The sequence below is a fragment of the Trachypithecus francoisi genome, unplaced genomic scaffold (genome assembly GCF_009764315.1).
Source record: "Trachypithecus francoisi isolate TF-2019V2 unplaced genomic scaffold, Tfra_2.0 Lachesis_group20, whole genome shotgun sequence".
Taxonomy (NCBI): domain Eukaryota; kingdom Metazoa; phylum Chordata; class Mammalia; order Primates; family Cercopithecidae; genus Trachypithecus; species Trachypithecus francoisi.
The window spans coordinates 4,987,251-5,005,507 of NW_022681466.1; the positions used below are offsets into that span (position 1 = coordinate 4,987,251).

General features: G+C 52.4%; 1 protein-coding gene across 2 annotated transcripts in view; it reads right to left on the minus strand.

Annotated features, from left to right (window-relative positions):
- SDK2 (sidekick cell adhesion molecule 2) overlaps positions 1-11,905 on the minus strand; it is a 313,739-nt gene extending 301,834 nt beyond the window's left edge. For both annotated transcript variants that reach the window (XM_033182024.1, XM_033182023.1), the window contains exon 1: positions 11,439-11,905. In XM_033182024.1, coding sequence (XP_033037915.1) covers positions 11,439-11,502 — 64 coding nt within the window. In that variant the 5' untranslated portion in view covers positions 11,503-11,905. The remainder of the gene's footprint in view (positions 1-11,438) is intronic.
- Between the last annotated feature and the right edge of the window lie 6,352 nt (positions 11,906-18,257).

The following is an 18,257-nucleotide window of genomic DNA, read 5'->3' on the forward strand; positions in this document are numbered from 1 at the left end:
CGGATGGCTTATTGTGGGACTTCACTTTCTGACAGTGTAAGCCAATACTCTTAATAAACTCCCCTTCATATATACATCTGTCCAGTTAGCTTTGTCCCTCTAGAGAACCCTGACTAATACAGGTGGTGACTCAACTATGTTTGAGGTCCAACTGCTTTGGAAAACAGCACAGAAAATTTTAAACACAAACAGCTTAAATATCTACATGTAAAGATTCTTAGAATCTTACAGATGATGTGACTCATTCAAGTCTTCAAGACCAGATTTTGACATATATTCTAGGGGGTCCAGAAAGCCATGGGGATGACAAGCCACATCTTCAGCAGCATCGACCGGCTTTCACATATCCTTTGTGTGTTGGGATAGAATTCAGATAGACCATGGAGTAGAATGCACATACTCACACATTTTAAAACTAAAACAGGCTGGGTGTGGGGGCTCACACCTGAAACCACAGCACTTTTAGAGGCAGTGGCAGGAGGATCACATGAGGTCAGGAATTCGAGATCAGACTAGGCAACAGAGCAAGACCCTGTACCTACAAAAAATCAAATGATTAGCTGGGCATGGTAGTGCACACCTGTGGTCCCAGCTACTTAGGAGGCTGATGTGGGAGGATCGCTTGAACCCAGGAGGTTGAGGCCGCAGTCAGCTCTTATTACACCACTGCCCTCCAACCTGGGTGACGGAGATCGACGTCTCAAAAAATATAAAATTAAATATAAAATAAAATGTAGAAATATATAAATAAAAGGTCATGGGATAGTAGGCGGTTTCAGGCTGCATGGCCGGATACCCCAGGGCACGTGTCCACCCTCCTTACCATGAATGGAACATCATGGAAGAGTTTGGAAATGCTGCATTTACCTCCCACCTTTTTCCAATGAGGACATTTCTGGCCACAGAGGCTAAAAGGCCTGGCCCAAAAGGACCCAATGAGACTCTTCCATTGTGGCATCTGAGGCCCACGCAGAGTCATGAACTTGTTATCATCTCTCTCTGACTTCACTATTACCTCCCTAGCACTCTTTAAAGAGTTAAGTGCGTTAATTTAAGAAATAATTTACATCTAATACCTCAGTTCTTGTGGATGAAGGGTTATTATCTAAACTCAAGGAGTTCATAATTAAAGAAATCAGTTACACACAGATATTAAAAGATAATTCAGAATCAACAAGGCCAAAGTGCCCAGCGAGACATCTAGACTGGAACAACTGGGAGGAGGAGTCCCAACTGGGGGTCAGGGATGGCTTCACACTAGGCTTTTTGGGGTCAGTGGAGAGGAGAACAGGGGATCGAAAGGGGAGAAAGGAAGGTAGGTGCTAATGGGCTGGCAGGGTGGGGAGGGCAGTGTGAGCTTGGTGGAAGGCTGGTGTTGGGACAGGAGGAGGCGAGATCGCAGTGGTGCGTAGGGCCAGATTGTGGAGAGTTTGCCATTGGGGCCACAGCTGTGGGGAAGCTACCAGAGTTCTGAGAACGAGGGCGTGACATGACAGGTCTCAGCATCCAGAGCCTATCACTAAGACCCTGTGGTCATCAGGAGGGGGCTCCAAGTGTCCTTACAGAGAGGAGAGGCCATCCCAGGCTGCCCTCTGTGTCCTCCTCCTGTGCCCACCCAAGCTGAAGAGAAGCCTGTGGTCAAATGAGCCTACCCTGGGTCCACCGGCCCAAAGCAGCATGGCAAACAGTTCCTGAATGTGTGTATCTTGGCCAGATCTAAGGCAATGGCCTGGGAGGCAGCTGACTTGCATTCATCATCTCTTTCTTACGAGTCAAGCGACCTCAGCAAGTTACTTAATATTTCTGAACTTCCATGCTAACGATGTTAATAGCATTAATACTTTCTGGCCAGCCTCCTTCATAGACTGGGGTGAAGAGCAAATGGGATGTCTATGAAAGCTACCCACCTACATTTCAGATTTTATGGGAGGATCTAATAAATACATTCATCTTAAGGCTGAACAGCTGATAATAGCTTAATAAGTGGGTTCTCTGTGCCATATTTGCATCTTAAGCTGGAGACAGAGAATGTCTTCACCAAATCAATAAATCCCTAATAGCAGAAGTTTAGATGCCACTGGCATGTCTGTGAAAGACAAAAGAACAAAAGCTGTTAGAGCAGGGGCACCTGTCAAACTACAGGCCCCAAACGGACCTTGCTTCCAAGATAAAGATACTAAGGACAATGACATGACAAACACTTGTTCAGTATTTATGATACTCAGAGCACTGTATCCTAAAAGTTTAGCATAGCTCGCTAAACCCTGTCACAACCCAACTGTTATTCCCATTTTACAGAGGAAGAAACTGAGGCACAGACTCATCCAAGGTCACCCAGGCAGTAAACGACAGGTAGGATTTGAGCCCAGGGAGTCACCTACCTGCATTTCGGGTTTCTATTTTTTTGAGACAGAGTCTCACTCTGTCCCTCAGGCTGGAGTGCAGTGGCACCATCTTGGCTCACGGCAACCTTTGCCTCCCAGGTTCAAGCAATTCTCCTGCCTCAGCCTCTCGAGTAGCTGGGATTACAGGCACGCACCACCATGCCCAGCTCATTTTTGTATTTCATATTTTTAGATGGGGTTTCCCCATGTTGGCCAGGCTGGTCTCGAACTCCTGTCCTCAAGTGATCCGCCCACCTCTGTCTCCCAAAGTCCTGGAATTATAGGCGTGAACCACCGCGCCCTGCCCATTTCAGGTTTCTTGGTGCTTTATGCTGTCCCGCCTAAGCGCCTGCTGCCACTTTCTGCACTGGCTCTCACAGTTCGAAGCAGCAAATGAATCATCGGCTCCAGATTCACAATTAACTCACACTATGTGGTGACAGCCCAACTGTTCAGGTGCCCAGTGATATTTTGGACCTTTACTCAGATTCTGGGCCTCCCAGATCTGTACCTCCAGGGAGGGGAAAATTTCCAGTCCTGGCTTTACCAGGCCCTTCAGAGTCACTGGTGTCCGCCCCAGGCGCCGAATTCCCTGAATGAGCCTCGTTATGGCAAATAATATTTCCTTCCGTTAGGACTGTCACATCATCAAAATTTCATCACCCCTCTGGGTCACTAATAGCTTCCTCCATGGCATCAAACTTTAATTGCCTTTCTTCCCCTCATCCTCCCCACCCTCACACCCCATTCAATTTAGAAGGCACTTGTGTGGCTCAGTTACTGGCAAGCCAGTTCTGAATGCCCCAAGTGACCTTAAGGGAACTCCTCAAATAGCTTTGGGGCATCCCAACCCCAGAGAGAGATGGAGACACGGAGGAGAGTAGAAGACCTTCAACATTCTGCCAAGTTAAGGCCCAGTGAAGACACAGCCAGGGTGGAGGCAAGAGCCAGGAGGATCAGGAGGAGGAGGAAAAGGAAGAGGAGGAGGAGTTCCAAGGCCTCTTTCCAAACTCTACCACCCTCCCTGGACCAGCCCGTCTTCAAACAGCACAATTGCCTGGGCATCTCCCTGGAGAATGGATGTCTCTCCTCGGCAAGACAGTGGCATATGCCGTGGAAGCCAAAGGCAGCCTGGAGCAGTGGAAAGAGGACAGATGTTGGGACCAGAGAGGCCTGGGTTCAAATCCTGACTCCTCAACTTCCCTGCTAGAGGGCCTTGAGTGGTTAATCTCTCAGCCTCACTTTATCCATATGTCAGAGTGATAGGATAGGAAGGACTGAGGCAGACGATAGTTGTAATGCACCTTGCCATGTCTGACAAGCAGAACTGTGCACCAAACGTGAGCTCAGGATGGAAGACAAAAAGATTCTAAACTGGGAAAGAAGCAAATGAAAATGGGGTAAGCCAAGTGCAGTGGCTCATGCCTGTAGTCCTAGCACTTTGGGAGACCGAGGTGGGCGAGTCACTTGAGGTCAGGAGTTTGAGACCAGCCTGGCCAATGGGGTGAAACCCCATGCCTACCAAAAATGCAAAAATTAGTCAGGCATGGTGGCATGTGCCTGTAATCCTAGCTACTTAGGAGGCTGAGGCAGGAGAATCACTTGAACCTGGGAGGTGGAGGTTGCAGTGAGCTAAGATTGTACTATTGCACTCCAGCTCCAGCCTAGGTAACAAGGCAAGAGTCTGTCTCAAAAAAAAAAAAAAAAAAATGGTGAGATGTGGAAGATATGGGTGAAATATACAGCAAAGATACTGAAAAGAAAAGACATCTTAATGCAATCTGAGATCCTATCTTGAGGCCATTTGGAGGGCAAGCACAGAAGTACAAATACAGTCATTTATTAAACAAGTACTTATGATATGTCGGGCTCCATTCTCAGTGCTCTATGTATATTATCTCATTTAAGCCTTGGAAGGTTTTTCTCCTTGTTTTACAGACAAAGAAATAGAGGTTCAGAATGTTAAGTGACTTAACCCAGAGTGCCATAGACAGCAGATGACAGAGCCTGAAGCCAGGTCAGCCCAATTCTGAGGCACTGATCCTATACATACGACTTCTTAACGGCGTAAGGGGGAATAAAAGAAGCCTCCAAACAAGGAAGTAATAACACAGACTGGAGTTCTGCTTTAGGAATGTGTAAGGTAAAAATGTCTTGTGTAAAGTAACCCTCTGTATGAAATGCAGAGACCACAATGTCTTCTCTGTGGTTATGAAGGAACACTAGGCATTGCTAGTGCATGAGATCCGGTTGTCTTTTTCCAGCACATGAAAGCCTGCACTTCCTAGCTGCCTTGCCATTGGGTAGGACCATGTGATCCATTCTAATGAATGGGCTATAATCAGAAGAAACACAGGCTAAATAATAATTATTATTGAGACAGAGTTTGCTCTGTCGGCCAGGCTGGAGCGCGGTAGCGTGATCTCAGCTCACTGCAGCCTCTGCCTCCCAGGTTCAAGCAATTCTCCTGCCTCAGCCTCCTAAGTAGCTGGGATTACAGGCATATGCCACCACACCTGGTTAATTTTTGTATTTTTAGTAGAGACTGGGTTTTGCCATGTTGGCCAAGCTGGTCTCAAACTCCTGACCTCAGGTGATCCGCCTGCCTCGGCCTCCCAAAGTGCTGGGATTATAGGCGTGAGCCACGCGCCTGGCTGGGAATATAAGTGTTGATGCAAGATCTTCCTTTTCCTCTGGAGCATTAATCAAGGACCTTGTGTATTTCAAATGGTGCATCACTGTATGGATGGCATTACCCCCTAAACCTTCTACCCCTCCTCTCAATTTCCTTCACACCATAAAGTTGGAGTTCAGCTAATGGGGCTTCAGCAGAGATCCAAGGGCTGCCCAACCCAGAGGCCAGGCCTGCTAGAGGCAGATTCATCTGTCGGGCCAGAGTCAGGAAGAACTGGGAAAATGGCCAGAAAATCTGAGCAGGGGCTCCTGTCTCAATGGCAACACTACCCAATTCCATGGATGCATCCACGGGAACTGCTGGAGGGCAGGGCCCCCACTCTTGAGGTGCCTGGCTGCTCAGTGCACTGAGGGCTACATGGCATGGGGTGTGCTGGATGTACAGAGACCAGAGGCGTTTCACAAGTCAGTCAGCTCTGGAGATGGGGCGAGAGGCTTGAGAGGAAGCTGGAGGAGCTGGTAGGGGCCAGATGACCGCGGGCTGTATGCCTCCAGTAAGCATTCACTCATTCATTCATTCATTCATTCATTCTTCACATTATGCTGACTCCTTCTATGTACCAGGCACTGCCCTAGCAGCTAGAAATATACCAATGAATGAAACAAAGCCCCTGCCCTCCAGAGAGACCAATAATAAACAAACAAGTCAGTATATGTCAGCTGGAGCTGAGTGCAATGGAGAAAATGATGCAGAGTGAGGGGGTGGGTGCTGGGAGATGCCACGTTACAGGGTGCTCCGAGATGGATAAGAGATATGAGGAGGAAGTCCTGGAGGAAACAAGGGTGAACTTTGTAGACATCTGGGCGGTGTGGGCACCAATGATGGAAAGGCAGGAACTTCAAGTGCCATGTTGGAGGTCTGGTGAGTTCCAGGAACAATAGGCCGTCAGTGTGGGGACAGGAGTGAGTGCAGGGGGACTGAAGAGATGAGGTGGGAGGGGAGGTTCAGGTCTAGGGAGCAGAGGGGCAGTGATCAGGACATCTTCCTGGCCTGTGATGGACACATTATAAGAACTTAACATTTACAAAGGGCATTTTCAAAGTGATCTGGACAATCTCATTTGATTATCCAAGACTATAAGATAGATGCAATCTTTTCTTTTTTTAAAAAAGAATGAGACAGGATCTCACTCTGTTGTGTAGGCCGGAGTACAGTGGCGTGATCTCAGCTCACTGCAACCTCCGCCTCCCAGTTTCAAGAAATTCTCCTGCCTCAGCCTCCTGAGTAGCTTGGACTACAGGTTCCCACCACCATGACTGGCTAATTTTTGTATTTGTAATAGAGACGGGGTTTCCCTATGTTGGCCAGGCTAGTCTTGAACTCCTGACCTCAAGTGATCTGCCGGCCTTGGCCTCCCAAAGTGCTGAGATTACAGGCATGAGCCACTGTGCCCGGCCAGTAGATACAACTATTTTTAACCTTACTCATTTTACAGATGAGAAAACTGGCTCAGCTCAGCATTGCCCAATGATGGAGGCAGGATTCAAAGAGGCAGAAGGCACACTGGGAGCCATTCACCACGCCTGCAGGAGAAGGGCCTCCCCAGGGCTCCCTGGGCTCAGCAAGAGGCTTTTTGATCCAGACACTGGGCCCAGGGAATCTGAAGGGACAAGCCCTGCTGTCCCCTCTCTCCCTTCCCCCTGGGATGCTGAGCATCCCTGTTCAACGTTGCTCATTGGCTCTGTCTCCTGCCCAGCACATGGACAGCAGGGGTGGGACACCTAGGGGAGGGGGCACCCAGGGTGTCTCGGCAACCAGCTTGTTTTCCTTTCCATTACAGGCAGTGGGCCGCAGCTGCCAGTTGCTGCTGGCCCATTTGTTGCTATTGGCATTCCAAGGCCCCAAATTATGATGACTAATTCCCACCGCTTTAGGCAGCTCCAGGGCTGTCTGCGGCAACATGCTCCAAGGGGAGCGGGGTAGAAACCCCGCAGGGATCACACCCGGCATCAATTCCAACTCAGCCTCCTGCCTCCCAGAGGGGCTGGGAGTCAGGAAGGACAGGGAGGGGGCTCCAGCCAATCAGAGGACTCCTTCAACCACAGCCAGATCCTAGGAAAACCAGCTATTAGGAGACCAATGTCTTCATCAGCATAAAACATAACTAACAACCAGCTTGTGTTGAGCAGTGGTGAGGTCTCCATCATCAAGGGTATGCAAGCAGAGACCAGATGGCTTTGTGGGCAGAGGACAGTCCTAGATGACTTTTTGTGTGTCTTCAAGTCAAATGCAATGACTCCCATTAGTCCTTTGGACGGAAGACAAGCCCATTCTCCCCTCCTTGTTAGCTTACAGCCTGACTGTGTGTCCTGTGGTACAAAGTCAAATGCAGACCAATATGCAGGTTAACACTTCATTTTAAAGTCAGCCATTCAGGCACTGTTTAAACAGAGAATCGCTGTAAAGAATTTGGCCTCCTTCCCAGCCTCCTTTCCCTTGTAGAACAAGGTTCCTGGCCCCTATGCCGGCCTTCCAGTAGAGGACACGAGGGAAAGGCAGTCGATAAATATTTGCCGAACAAATGCATGAAGCAAGGGCGGGGTGTGTGTGTGGGGGGGGGGGCTCAGGGGTGGGATTTGCCAGGCAGGTGTCAGGCTGCCAGCAGGATGTAGCCTCTGGGTGGTGGTCCTGACTCTGTTCCTCCCAGACAGGGGCCATTTTCTGCAACCAGTGGAAGCACCAAGCTATATCCCTCATGTAACCACTGCCAGAATGTTCCGGACTCCCCAGCTGAAGCCAAGGGGTGCAAAGGGTGGGGAAAGAGGGGCACGGGAGAGCAGGGACACCCCCATTCCACTCTTGAGTGGGGCTTTTGACAGCTGAGCCCCAGGCAAGCACGACACTCGGCCTCCTGGTAATTAGCAAAAGGCCCTGATCAATAAGTTATTTTTTGCTGTCAGTAATTAATAATTACAGCTTAGCCACACCATGTAATTAAACTTTCATCCCGCTCCCTCGTGTACTGTTGGCTTTTATTGTGATTAGCTCCCAGCACTAAACTTTCTCCCTTTGGAGCCTTTCAGGAGCCTCTAGAGCTGGGGGTTCCAGTCTCCTTTCAGGGTTTTCCCCACTGCCTTGTTCACTCGGCTCAGATTTCCTTCCTTCTGTTCTTTCCCCAGGCATGACTCTCTTGAAAGAAACTTCTGGACCAGCTGGCTCAGCTGCTCCTGCCCTCCTCCCAACCTCTCAGGCTGGCCAGGATGACCTCCAGCAGTAATCAAGCTTCCAAGCACATGGGAAATCTCTCGAGGCTCTTGTTAAAAGACGTCCAGGCTCACCCAGACCTTTCCAATCAGTGTCTGGGAGTGGAGCCCACGAATCTGCATTGCTACGACTCCCTGGGAGCTAAGTGCTTGAGGACCACTCTTTGAGACACAGTCATGTGGCCATGGAAGGAATTTAAAGAAACTTCCTGGGTAAGGAAAAATAATTCAAGGTCGTATTGGTGGGTGGCAGGATGCCATTCTTCATGGACTGCTAGCTTAGTGTTAAAACCATCATAACAACAATAATAATTGCCATGTATTAAGTACCTTCTATGTACCAGGCACTGGCTGCGGCCCTGTCTCTGGAATACCTTGAATTCTCCTAGCAATTCTACAAGGCAAGAGCTATTATTGCCAGTGTACAGATGAGGAAACTGAGGCTCTTAGTGGCTAAGAGCCTTGCAGAAGGCCTGTCTGCAGCAAAGTGGCAAAGCCAGATCATGAGAGCCCGTTCTTTCTGCTGCTCTTTCTACAACCTCAATGCTCTTTCTACAACCTCACTGCACTTTGCTTGGGAAATGAGTTTGAATCATGTGACCCATCGGGCATAGGGACAATGGTCAAATGTTAGCTTTCAGTATACCCAGGTGATGTCGCTCAGGTCCAGCACCTAAAAAAAAACAATCAGGCTCAGATAAAATCTGGTGACAGTGGTCGTTGTGAAGTTTGTCTCAAGGGAGGAACAATTGTTTGGTCCCTCGTTCAGTGCCATGCCTGGAGAATCAGGCTTGTGGGCTCAGAAATGACAGTGCTAGTGGCTTCAGCTACCCCCGAAAGATTAATGTCATGGCCTGAGACCGGAAGAAACTCACTCTCTAGACCCAAAGCAGATACGAAAGGACCCCGTGCCCTAATCCCACTCCCTCCAACACCCAAATCCAGCACTGCCAAGCCTAGGACTGTGTTCCCACAATCCTCTGCAAGGCTTGTCACGGGGGACACACATGGCAGGAGAGGGTTCGATGCTGGAAGACACTGGGAACCAGAGAACACGAGCGGAGCAGCAGGAGACCTGGGCAGCCTGACACGCAAAAAGCAGCAAACAAGAAAGGCAGACAGAAAGTGAATCAATCACAGAGACTTTCTCTGCTTCTGACAGAGGAGCCCCTCCCGCAGGAGGCGCAGGGACAGGGGGCCACCTGGCCTTAACTTTAGCAGGAGGGGTGGGATCTCGGCCTCAAGTGGATGGCACAGGTGTGGAGGTGCGGCAGGAAGGGACACATGAAGACCCCAAAGCAAGGGCCATCAGGTGCCCTGGGGACTCCATAAGGGCCTGGTCCTAGATGAGACAAGAATTGGCAAGCCACCTGCCCAGGGAAATCATAGCATTGTTGAAAAGTCTATAGAGCAATGAAGTTAGAAGGATCCAGACAGATGCTGGCATCCCCTCCCTCCACGCCATTCAGGCTTTTGGCTAGTAACACTGGTTATTGCAGAGCACAAGTGTGAGGCTGCTCCAGGATGAAGGACAACCCATTCCTATTCTGCCAGCACCAGGGTCCTTCTGGGACCCCACAAAGAGGGAGCCCAGACAAGATGCCTCCATGCAGCGGGTCCTGGTTTGAAGGAGAGGGTCTCAGAACTCACCTGGTTCCATACCTGCCTCTGCCCCCAGATCACAGAGTGGCCTTGGGCAAGTCACTTAATGCCATTTGGCCTCAGTTTCCCTATCTGTTAAATGGCTACTAAAATAAGGTGACCTCTGAGGTCCTCGCTTGTTCAAAGATTTTATGATCATAAAAATAATAACTTTTATTACCCTACATTTATAGAGCACGTTACAAAATTTCTAAGTGCTTTTACGTAAATTACCTCGTAAAATCCTCCCCTCAGCCCTGTGAGTGAGAACTGATTATTTTCATCTCTTTGATCTTGGCTCTCTGGATTGCCTGATGCTGGGCGCACGGGGTCCCTTCCTCCCAGAAGATTTGGAGATCCAAGAGGCGGCGTGGGGAGTGGGTTGCAGCCCCCACAGTCCGGCCCCCTAGGGTGGGTCTGGCCCCCTCCTGAACCTGCAAGAGTGAAGGCCTGGCCCTGCGAGTCCTAGAGCTCAGTCCAGGCTTCGTCTCCCTCCGCCCCCAGCAGGCGCCGCTCGGACACCGCTGACACCACTGTCTGGATCGGCGAACCCCAGAGGGGAGGAACCGCCGGTGCAGCCGCCCTTCCCCGCGGGGACCTGCCCGGGGACCAGGGGGACGTCTGGGCATCCACCCTCAGGAAGCGGGCAGCGCAGATCACACCTCGGATCCTTCGTAGCACTCCCAACCCCAAAGCCACTAGCCCTTCTCCACCGCGAGGCTGCTCCCGGCAGCCACAGGTCACAGCAGCGAGTGGCTGCACAGACGATCGAGCGAACAGCGGAGGCTGGAGGCAGGGGCGGGGATGCGGGGTGTGGGTGGACCGGTGGGAGGGGAGGCCTCAGACCCTCCCTGTGCACCACCCCACGGTGGGTCCGCGGCTGCACCCGCGACCTCGGCTCCAGGCTCGCACAGCGAAGCACCCCTAGCCCCAGCGGCCGGCCAGGCAGCCAGGGGCGGGCTCCCGTACGTGGCCAAGCTGGGCAATTGCTCTCCCGGGGCGAGCAACCCGGCACCCAGCGCCGGATCGCACTCCTTCCCAGCGCCCGCCCACGCCACTCCCTCGCCCCGGGGAGACCATCGCCTGCCCGGCAGGGGCCCTGCCCTTCCCCGCAGACACCGAGCAGGCCACCAGGAGCTCGGTCTGGGAAGCTCAGTGTAGCCGAGCGTGGAGCCCGGCACGGAATGTCTCTCCCCTCCCAAGCTGGCGCAGGGCAGCCACAGCAGACGAGGGGAGGGGAGCGCCCCTCCCACCTCACCTTGGGCTCTTCTCTGCTTCCCCAGGTCTTCCCCACCTTCCCACATTCGGAAGCCACAAGTCTTGGAGAGGCTGCCCCACCCCCAAAAGAGCCCCCAAAACTCGGGAGATGGGGTGTCTTGAAACTCCCTGGAGAGGCTCTACCACGGCTAAGCCGGGTGTCCTGGAGGCCACCGTGAGGCCGGCGAGCTCCCGCCGCCCCTCCCCCGCCTACTCTCCCAGCCCCCTCCCCGTCCCCACGTGGGGGTCCCTCCTTACCTTGGGCTCTAGCCGCGCGGATCTGATGCAGAGTCAGCAGCGTCCAGATCAAAAGCCCCCACATGGTGACCAGCCTGGAGGGGGGGTCCTCGGGGTCTCCCTTCCCTCCGCCCTGTTTTATAATCCTTGTGGGGTCCAGTACCCTGTGACTTCCTCCCGGGAGACAGTCAGTCTACGCGGCTCAGTGCCTCAGGCGTAATATGCCCGAGAGGGGCAGCGCTGGCCACCCCAACCCTTCCTCCTCTTCTGTACTAGTCCGAGTCCGGCAGCACGCCCGGAAGGCGAGGGGCGCGCAGGGAGAAAGAGGCCAAGCCGCCCTCTCGGACTAGGGCGCCTCTCTGCCTTAGCACCCCAACTCCGACTTCTCCCAAGCAGGGCGGCCTCTGCGATCCGGCCGGATCGCCGGCCGAGCTCAGGAATAAATGGACGACTTCAGGAAACTTCCTCCGGTGGCCACGTTGCCCGCCCCCCGCCCCCTCCCCGCCCCCTGGGTTGGTTCTCCCGGCCGACGCAGTCACCGCCGTTCCAGGTGCCTGGCCCCCGGGACCCGGCCAGAGCCGAGCGCAGCGGCAGACGAGGGTGCGGGGGTTCTTTTAGGGGCGCCGGTTTCGGGGGGCGCGGTGAGCATAGCGGTCCGAATCTCCCTGGAGCTGAAGTTTTCTTCTCTCTAACTTTGCAGGCGGCATCTGGCGGGGCCGAGCCAACCCCCTCTGGGCTCCACCGCCCTCGCGCCGAATCCGGAGACTCCGGGTCTCCTCCGGGGGCGTCGGGGCCGGGCGCGCCCTCGGCTCAGCGCCCAGCCGGCTAGCAAACTTTGCGGGTCCCGGAGCCGGGCGCGCAGCCCTGAGCGCCCATGTCCGCGCCAGCCGCGGGGCGACGGGGGCGGGTGCTGGGCTCCGCGACGCGGGCTGTCGCCGGCGCCCGGGCGCTGAGCCTCCTGCCGGCCCGAGGATGGAGACCGGCGGCTCTGCCCTCCGCCGCGCTCCGGCCGGAGCTCTCGGGGAGACGCACCGAGAGCCCGGCGGGCAGCCCCGGCTCCGGGGACGCGGCGCCCCCTCGGACGCCCGGCGATCGCCGACCTCCCGGGCCGGAGGAGCAGCGGCCGCGCCAGCCCCTCGGCCGCCGCCGCCGCTCGCCGAGCCCGCCGCCCTCCGCTTCCCGGGCTCGGCGTCCAGAGAGCCGCTCCTGCCTGCGCCGAGCGGGAGCTGCGGGGGCAGCGTGAGCCGGGGACGAGCGCGGCGGAGGCGGAGACGCGGAGAGGGGGGCCGAGCGCTACCCCGTGGCCGCGACTGGAGAGCAGCCTGCGCGCCGGGAGGGGCGGCGGCGGCGGCCCCGAGCCAGGCCCGGGAGCGAGCCCCGCAGAAATACAATCCAACTGCGCGGCCGCGGGCGCCCAGCGGCTCTGGGACCCGCCGGGGGGCAGCAGTGCCAACCTCCCGCCTTGCCAGGAGAGATGCGCGCGAGCCCCTCCGCTCTCTGCCCAGCCTTTCCTTCCAGCCTCGCTCGCACCCCTCTCTCAAAGGCCTCACAGGACTCTCAGAGTCTCCTATAGCTAGGAGCCCCCAGCCCCCTTCCGGACATGGAGTGATTGGTTGGGGGGCGGCGGTTGATTCCAGTTTCTCCTTCCCAAGTCAGGCTCTCCAAGGTCTGGAAATGCTCAGGGCGGAGAGGGAGATATCAGGAGGCCTGGGACCTGCAGAAGCCTGAGAAAGTGAAGTTGATGCCAAGGAGCGTGCGTTCTTTGTTTCTTCTTTTTCCCTTCGGAGCCCGGCTTGTAAAGAGTAGAAGAACGGGACACTGGTGGAGGAATTCAAACAAGAGAGCCCGGAGGCGTCCTCTGCTGTGGCCCAGAGCTAGCGCGTACTCCAAGAAGTTCAGCTGGGGCTCACAGGCTTCAGTTAAAATTTCCTGGGCGCTAGGAAAATTTAAGGTGCCTTCGCCTTGGTGGACTCCTTTCCCTGCTAACAAAATTATTAAAAATAATATTTTGCAACTGCGTTGGCATAAAGTGTATTAATATTGTATATTAAAACATGTTCTTCAACCTAAAGCTTTACTTATTTTTTCTGATTTTAAAAGAAATTAAAACATTTTCATGGGCCCCCAAAAGGCTATGGTCCCTGGCACTGGGCCTGCGGTGATTAATGGAGAAGTCGACCCTGCGTGTCTGATCTTTCTTATGGGAAATAGCTAGTGAGACACTCCACCTTTTGCCACAGTGCTTCTCTCTACTCTCTCTCTGTGGTCCTGCTTAGTCTGGCCCTCCACCGCTGCCTAGCCTTTCTGGTCGTTGAAGTCTAGGACTATCACTCACTGATTGCCAACTCTTTCCAGGGCTCACTCCCACCCCAAGGACACCCCTTCTGATTGCTGTGGACTAGGCATAGCCACCACAAATACATTGTTACTTATATATTCTCCTTTCACCTGCTTTGGAAAAAGAACCATGAGCATTTATTAAAAATGTCTGAGAAGCTGGCTTGCCTTCCCCACAGCCTTTCAATCACCTAATTCAAACAACATTTCCCCCTGGCAACCTGCTCCATCCCCAGCTGAAGCCCCTCTGGCTGACTGATTTGTAAATGGGAGGGCTTCGGGGGCAGGCAGCCTAGATGTGACCAGCTCTCCTTCCCCTTGGTGGCCATGCCACTCCCACCTGCTTAATGATGCCCAGATGTGACAGTACACACCCCCTACATGCTCTGAATGTCCCCAGCTGCGAGCTCAGGCTCTTCCCAGTCTGTCAGGAAGAGCTCTGGTCTTTAGGGTGCTGTTACACCCTTCGCTCACAGAGGGGGCCTGAGAGCTGTATTTGCGGGGAACCTCTCCTTCTCTCTCTTAGGCCAGATAGCAGAAAGGGTCGCATCTCTGTTTACATCACAGAGGGTAGGAGTTTGTGTGGACACAAAAGTCTGAAATCTGGGTGGATTCCACCCTGATCATGCCCAATTTCCAGAAGTCCAGCAGCCAGGAACGTGAGCTCCACGTGTCTAGGACCTCGAACAGCATCATTCCCTTATTAAGAGGAGGCCTCCTGCACAACCTTTTGGAGCCCTACAAACCTTCTTTTGAGAGTTTAATCCCTAACACATGGGACGGGGGCCCGCCAGAGACTGGCATGAGGAAGGAGATTTCCTTTTCTTTGTTGGAAGTCTCCAAGCATGCCTGCGAGTTAGAGAGGAAAGGATGCCACTCCACCTGCAACTCCTACAGCAAATTTCTGTCTCCATCCATCTAGGATGAAGAAGAATATTTGAGCTCTTTTTGGCCTCAACCCATACACATACACACACAGGAAGGAACTCTCTGATTTTGCTTCTTGCCAGAGTTTTGCTGGCCCAGGAGAAGGCTGAGCTGGGAGTCTGCCACTTTGAGAGGGGCTCGTTACTGGGAAAGTCACTTGCAGACACCATGAGCTCATTCTTGCCACCAGCGGTATAATTAGAGGTTGCATCGGTGCAGTTACAGTGGGCGCCACGTCAGGAGGGCTGCGAGGATTTCCCAGGCTCTACGCTGTTTCCTTGCTGCAAGCCTGCCCCTTCCTGTTGGAGCCCATGCAGACAGCTCACCCAGAACACTTGGGATGGAACCTGGGTCTTCCTCATCTATATCCCATTTCCCTCATCCCCAGGGTCCGCACCTTGTTGAAGACCCTCCTCTCCATACCTTTGGCTCCGTAAGTTCAAGGGGAGGGGACAGAATCAGAGAGCATCACAACACATTTCCAAAGAGAAGGAAAAGCCCAGATCGTTCTGCTCTGTCTCCTTCTCCCTTCCAAGTGGATGTGATTTTCAAATGTTACCCTTCTAGGAAAACACTCACTGAACCCCATATAGGGCCCTTTCCTAGCCTTTCATCCCACACATAGTCAACGAAAGGGCATCCCTGCAGAATCCTGTGAGGGAGGCTTCGGAGTGGGAGGAGCATTACCCCCATGTCCCAGCCAAGGAGCACGAAGGCGAAACCCAGGACAGTCAGATGCAGCTGCTCAGCCACAGAAGGCCAAGATCCTCCTTAGCCTGCCGTCCCTCCACATCAAACTCCATTTCCCACACAGAAACCAAAGGCTGGGCAGGGACAGCATCAGCTTTTCAATATGGTTATTGTCTTTTTTTTTTTTTTTTTCCATTTTCAATCTCAAATGTAACAGCAGCTAGAACAGAGTGTGCAATTGCAGGGTGATTGCACCCTCTGGCAGCCCCAGATATGTGTCGGGGACTGGCAGGGACCAGCCAGGAGGCAGTGACAGTGAGACTGGGGAGGCAGTGGCGTGTGCTTTTGCTCCCTCCCCAGGCCCTGTACCCACTCCCTCATCCCAAGTTCTCTGCTTCCCAAGTAGCTGGGGGCTGCCCTCAGCCAAGAAATACACTCTGGTGGTGATTTTGCCCAGGGAAAAGAAGGCGGAAGGAGTGAGTGCAAGAGTTGGACACAACTCAGTTTAGAAGAAAAATGAATGAGGCCAGAAGAAGAGGCAGAGTGGAGGTGGCCTTTCAACTATGGGGCTGCAGAGCAAAATCACTCATTCGAGCTTTCCAACTATGCCGTTCCCAGCGTCTCATTCCTCAGAGTGAGGCTGCTCTCAGGGTTGCTGTAGGTGGGGCTGGGCCAGGGCCCCCCAGAGTAGAGACTTCCAGCAAAGCCATCTATACTACCTGCAGGGAACTGAGATACTGCACTGCCTGGAAACAAGGACTTCCAGTAAATACCTCATGGCATTCATTTTTCACTTTTGTTCTGTGTTGAAGATGGAGAAAGGAAAGTAGTGGAAGGGGTAGAGAAGTGGTTTATTAATCTCAATCGGAGAGAGAGAAGCCCTGAGTCCCTGTCTCAGCTCCAGCTGACATAACAAAATACCATAGACTGGGCAGTGTAAGCAACAGGCATTTTGGTTTGTCAACTTTTTGGTTTTATTCTGGAAAACATTTTCAGCATGCATACTAGTAGAGTGTCTAGCATAGAATTCTGCTGTTCAGTATGATAACCACCAGCCATGTGTGAGACAGAGCACTTCAGATGGGGCTACTGACACACGTTGAAATGATACATAGTTCGGAACTATTAAGTTAAATAAAGATAATTTTAAAAATGGATTTGCCTATTTCTTTTTCCCTTGTAAAATGTGACTACTGGCAAATTTGAAATGACATATATGGTTCGCATGACATATTTTTGGACAGTGATGGCGTAGACCCCCCTACTTATCTATGCCCACTTCCATAGTCATCAGCTTGCGGCTCTTCTTGTTTCATTTACACCCTATGCACTTAATTTTTTGTTTCTGCTTTGATGCCATCTTTACCGATGTACAGAGCTAAATTTTGTTGACAACAGGCATTTATTTCTCACAGTTCTGGAGACTGGGAAGACCAAGATCAAGGTGCTGGATGATTCAGTTCTTGGTGAAGGCTCCTCCCTTCCTGCTTTGTAGACAGCCACCTTCTTGCTGTGTGCTGTATCTGCACAAGGCAGAGAGAGAGAGAGAGTGAGAGCAAGAGAGATAGAGAGAGGAGGAGAGAGGGAGAATCGGGGTACAGAATGAAAGAGAAAGAGTGTCTCTTTCTCTTCTTACAAGGACACTAATCTCATCATGCAGCCCTGTCCTTAAAGCCTCATCTAAACCTAATCACTTCCCAAAGGTCCCACCCCCAATACAATCACATTGAGGATTAGGGTTTCAACATTGGAATTGGGAGTAGACACAATTCTAATCCAGGCTCCGTCCCCACCCTCAATTACCCATTAAAATTTGCTTTCATTCCCTTATAAGAACGGGCCTAAGTGCTCAATGCATGTCCGTGGCTGTGTTGGGCTAGGGGAAGCCTGTGTCTTAAGCTTCTCTGTGCCAAGGTCAAAACCACTGTGGGGTCTCCTGGTTTTCAAGCCCTGGGATTTGATTGACTGGGCATAGACCTAAACAAATTGAGGTTCCAACTTCCATGCTCCTCCCTGCTTGTGCCCACCAGTTCTCCAGGAAAAGAGGAAAAGAGACGTGGAGAAATGGAAGAGAATATCCCCAAACCACCAATACTGGTGCAGAAATGCTCACTAGCTTGCTGATTGGGAACCAGATGCAAGCCGGAGAGAATAGACGTTAAGAGACCACAGGAGACAGTATTTTTAAACAATAAAACTGCTAAATGTAGGCTAGGCTTGAGAAGGACATGAGTGCATGAGAAATGGGAATCTTCTCTCTCTGGGCCAGTTTCAGCCATTCTGAGCCATGGGCCATGGGGAGGTGAGGGTGTGTGCCCAGCCAAGTCTGGTGGAAGCCCAGCTCAATTGCCAGACAGGAGAGGGCGCTGTAAACATGCTGCTGGAAGACTCAGGAAGGAGGAGGTTGGTGGGGTCAGAATGCATACTTTGTGGTAGTTTCAGAAGCAAAAACAGCACCCATTTTACTCATGAATGTCTTTAATGTGTCTACTATAAGATATGTAAACATCAGGGAGAAGTCTGCCTCTGGGTGGCTGGGACATTGATCTTTGAATTGGACAAAGATTTAGAATCATTTAGGGCCATTCAAAATCACAGAGCGATGAACTCTAACTTGAACAATATTTATTTAATCTGCTTAGTACAAGAGCAAGCTAGTGGATTTGCCTCTCAGAGGCTACACAGCCAAGTATCACAACTTAGAGGGTGAGTGCCTTTGATTGGGCATGTTCTTGGCTAGCCTCCCGGACCTCCTTGCCCGTTTGTAGCCACACCTTTCTCTAGGCTTTGCTCTTGGAGATCCCTGTGCCTGAAATGCCCTCCCTCCAAATGTCCCCACCTTCGCTGCATTGGTGTTTAGAAGATACCCAGCCAGAGAAACCTCCC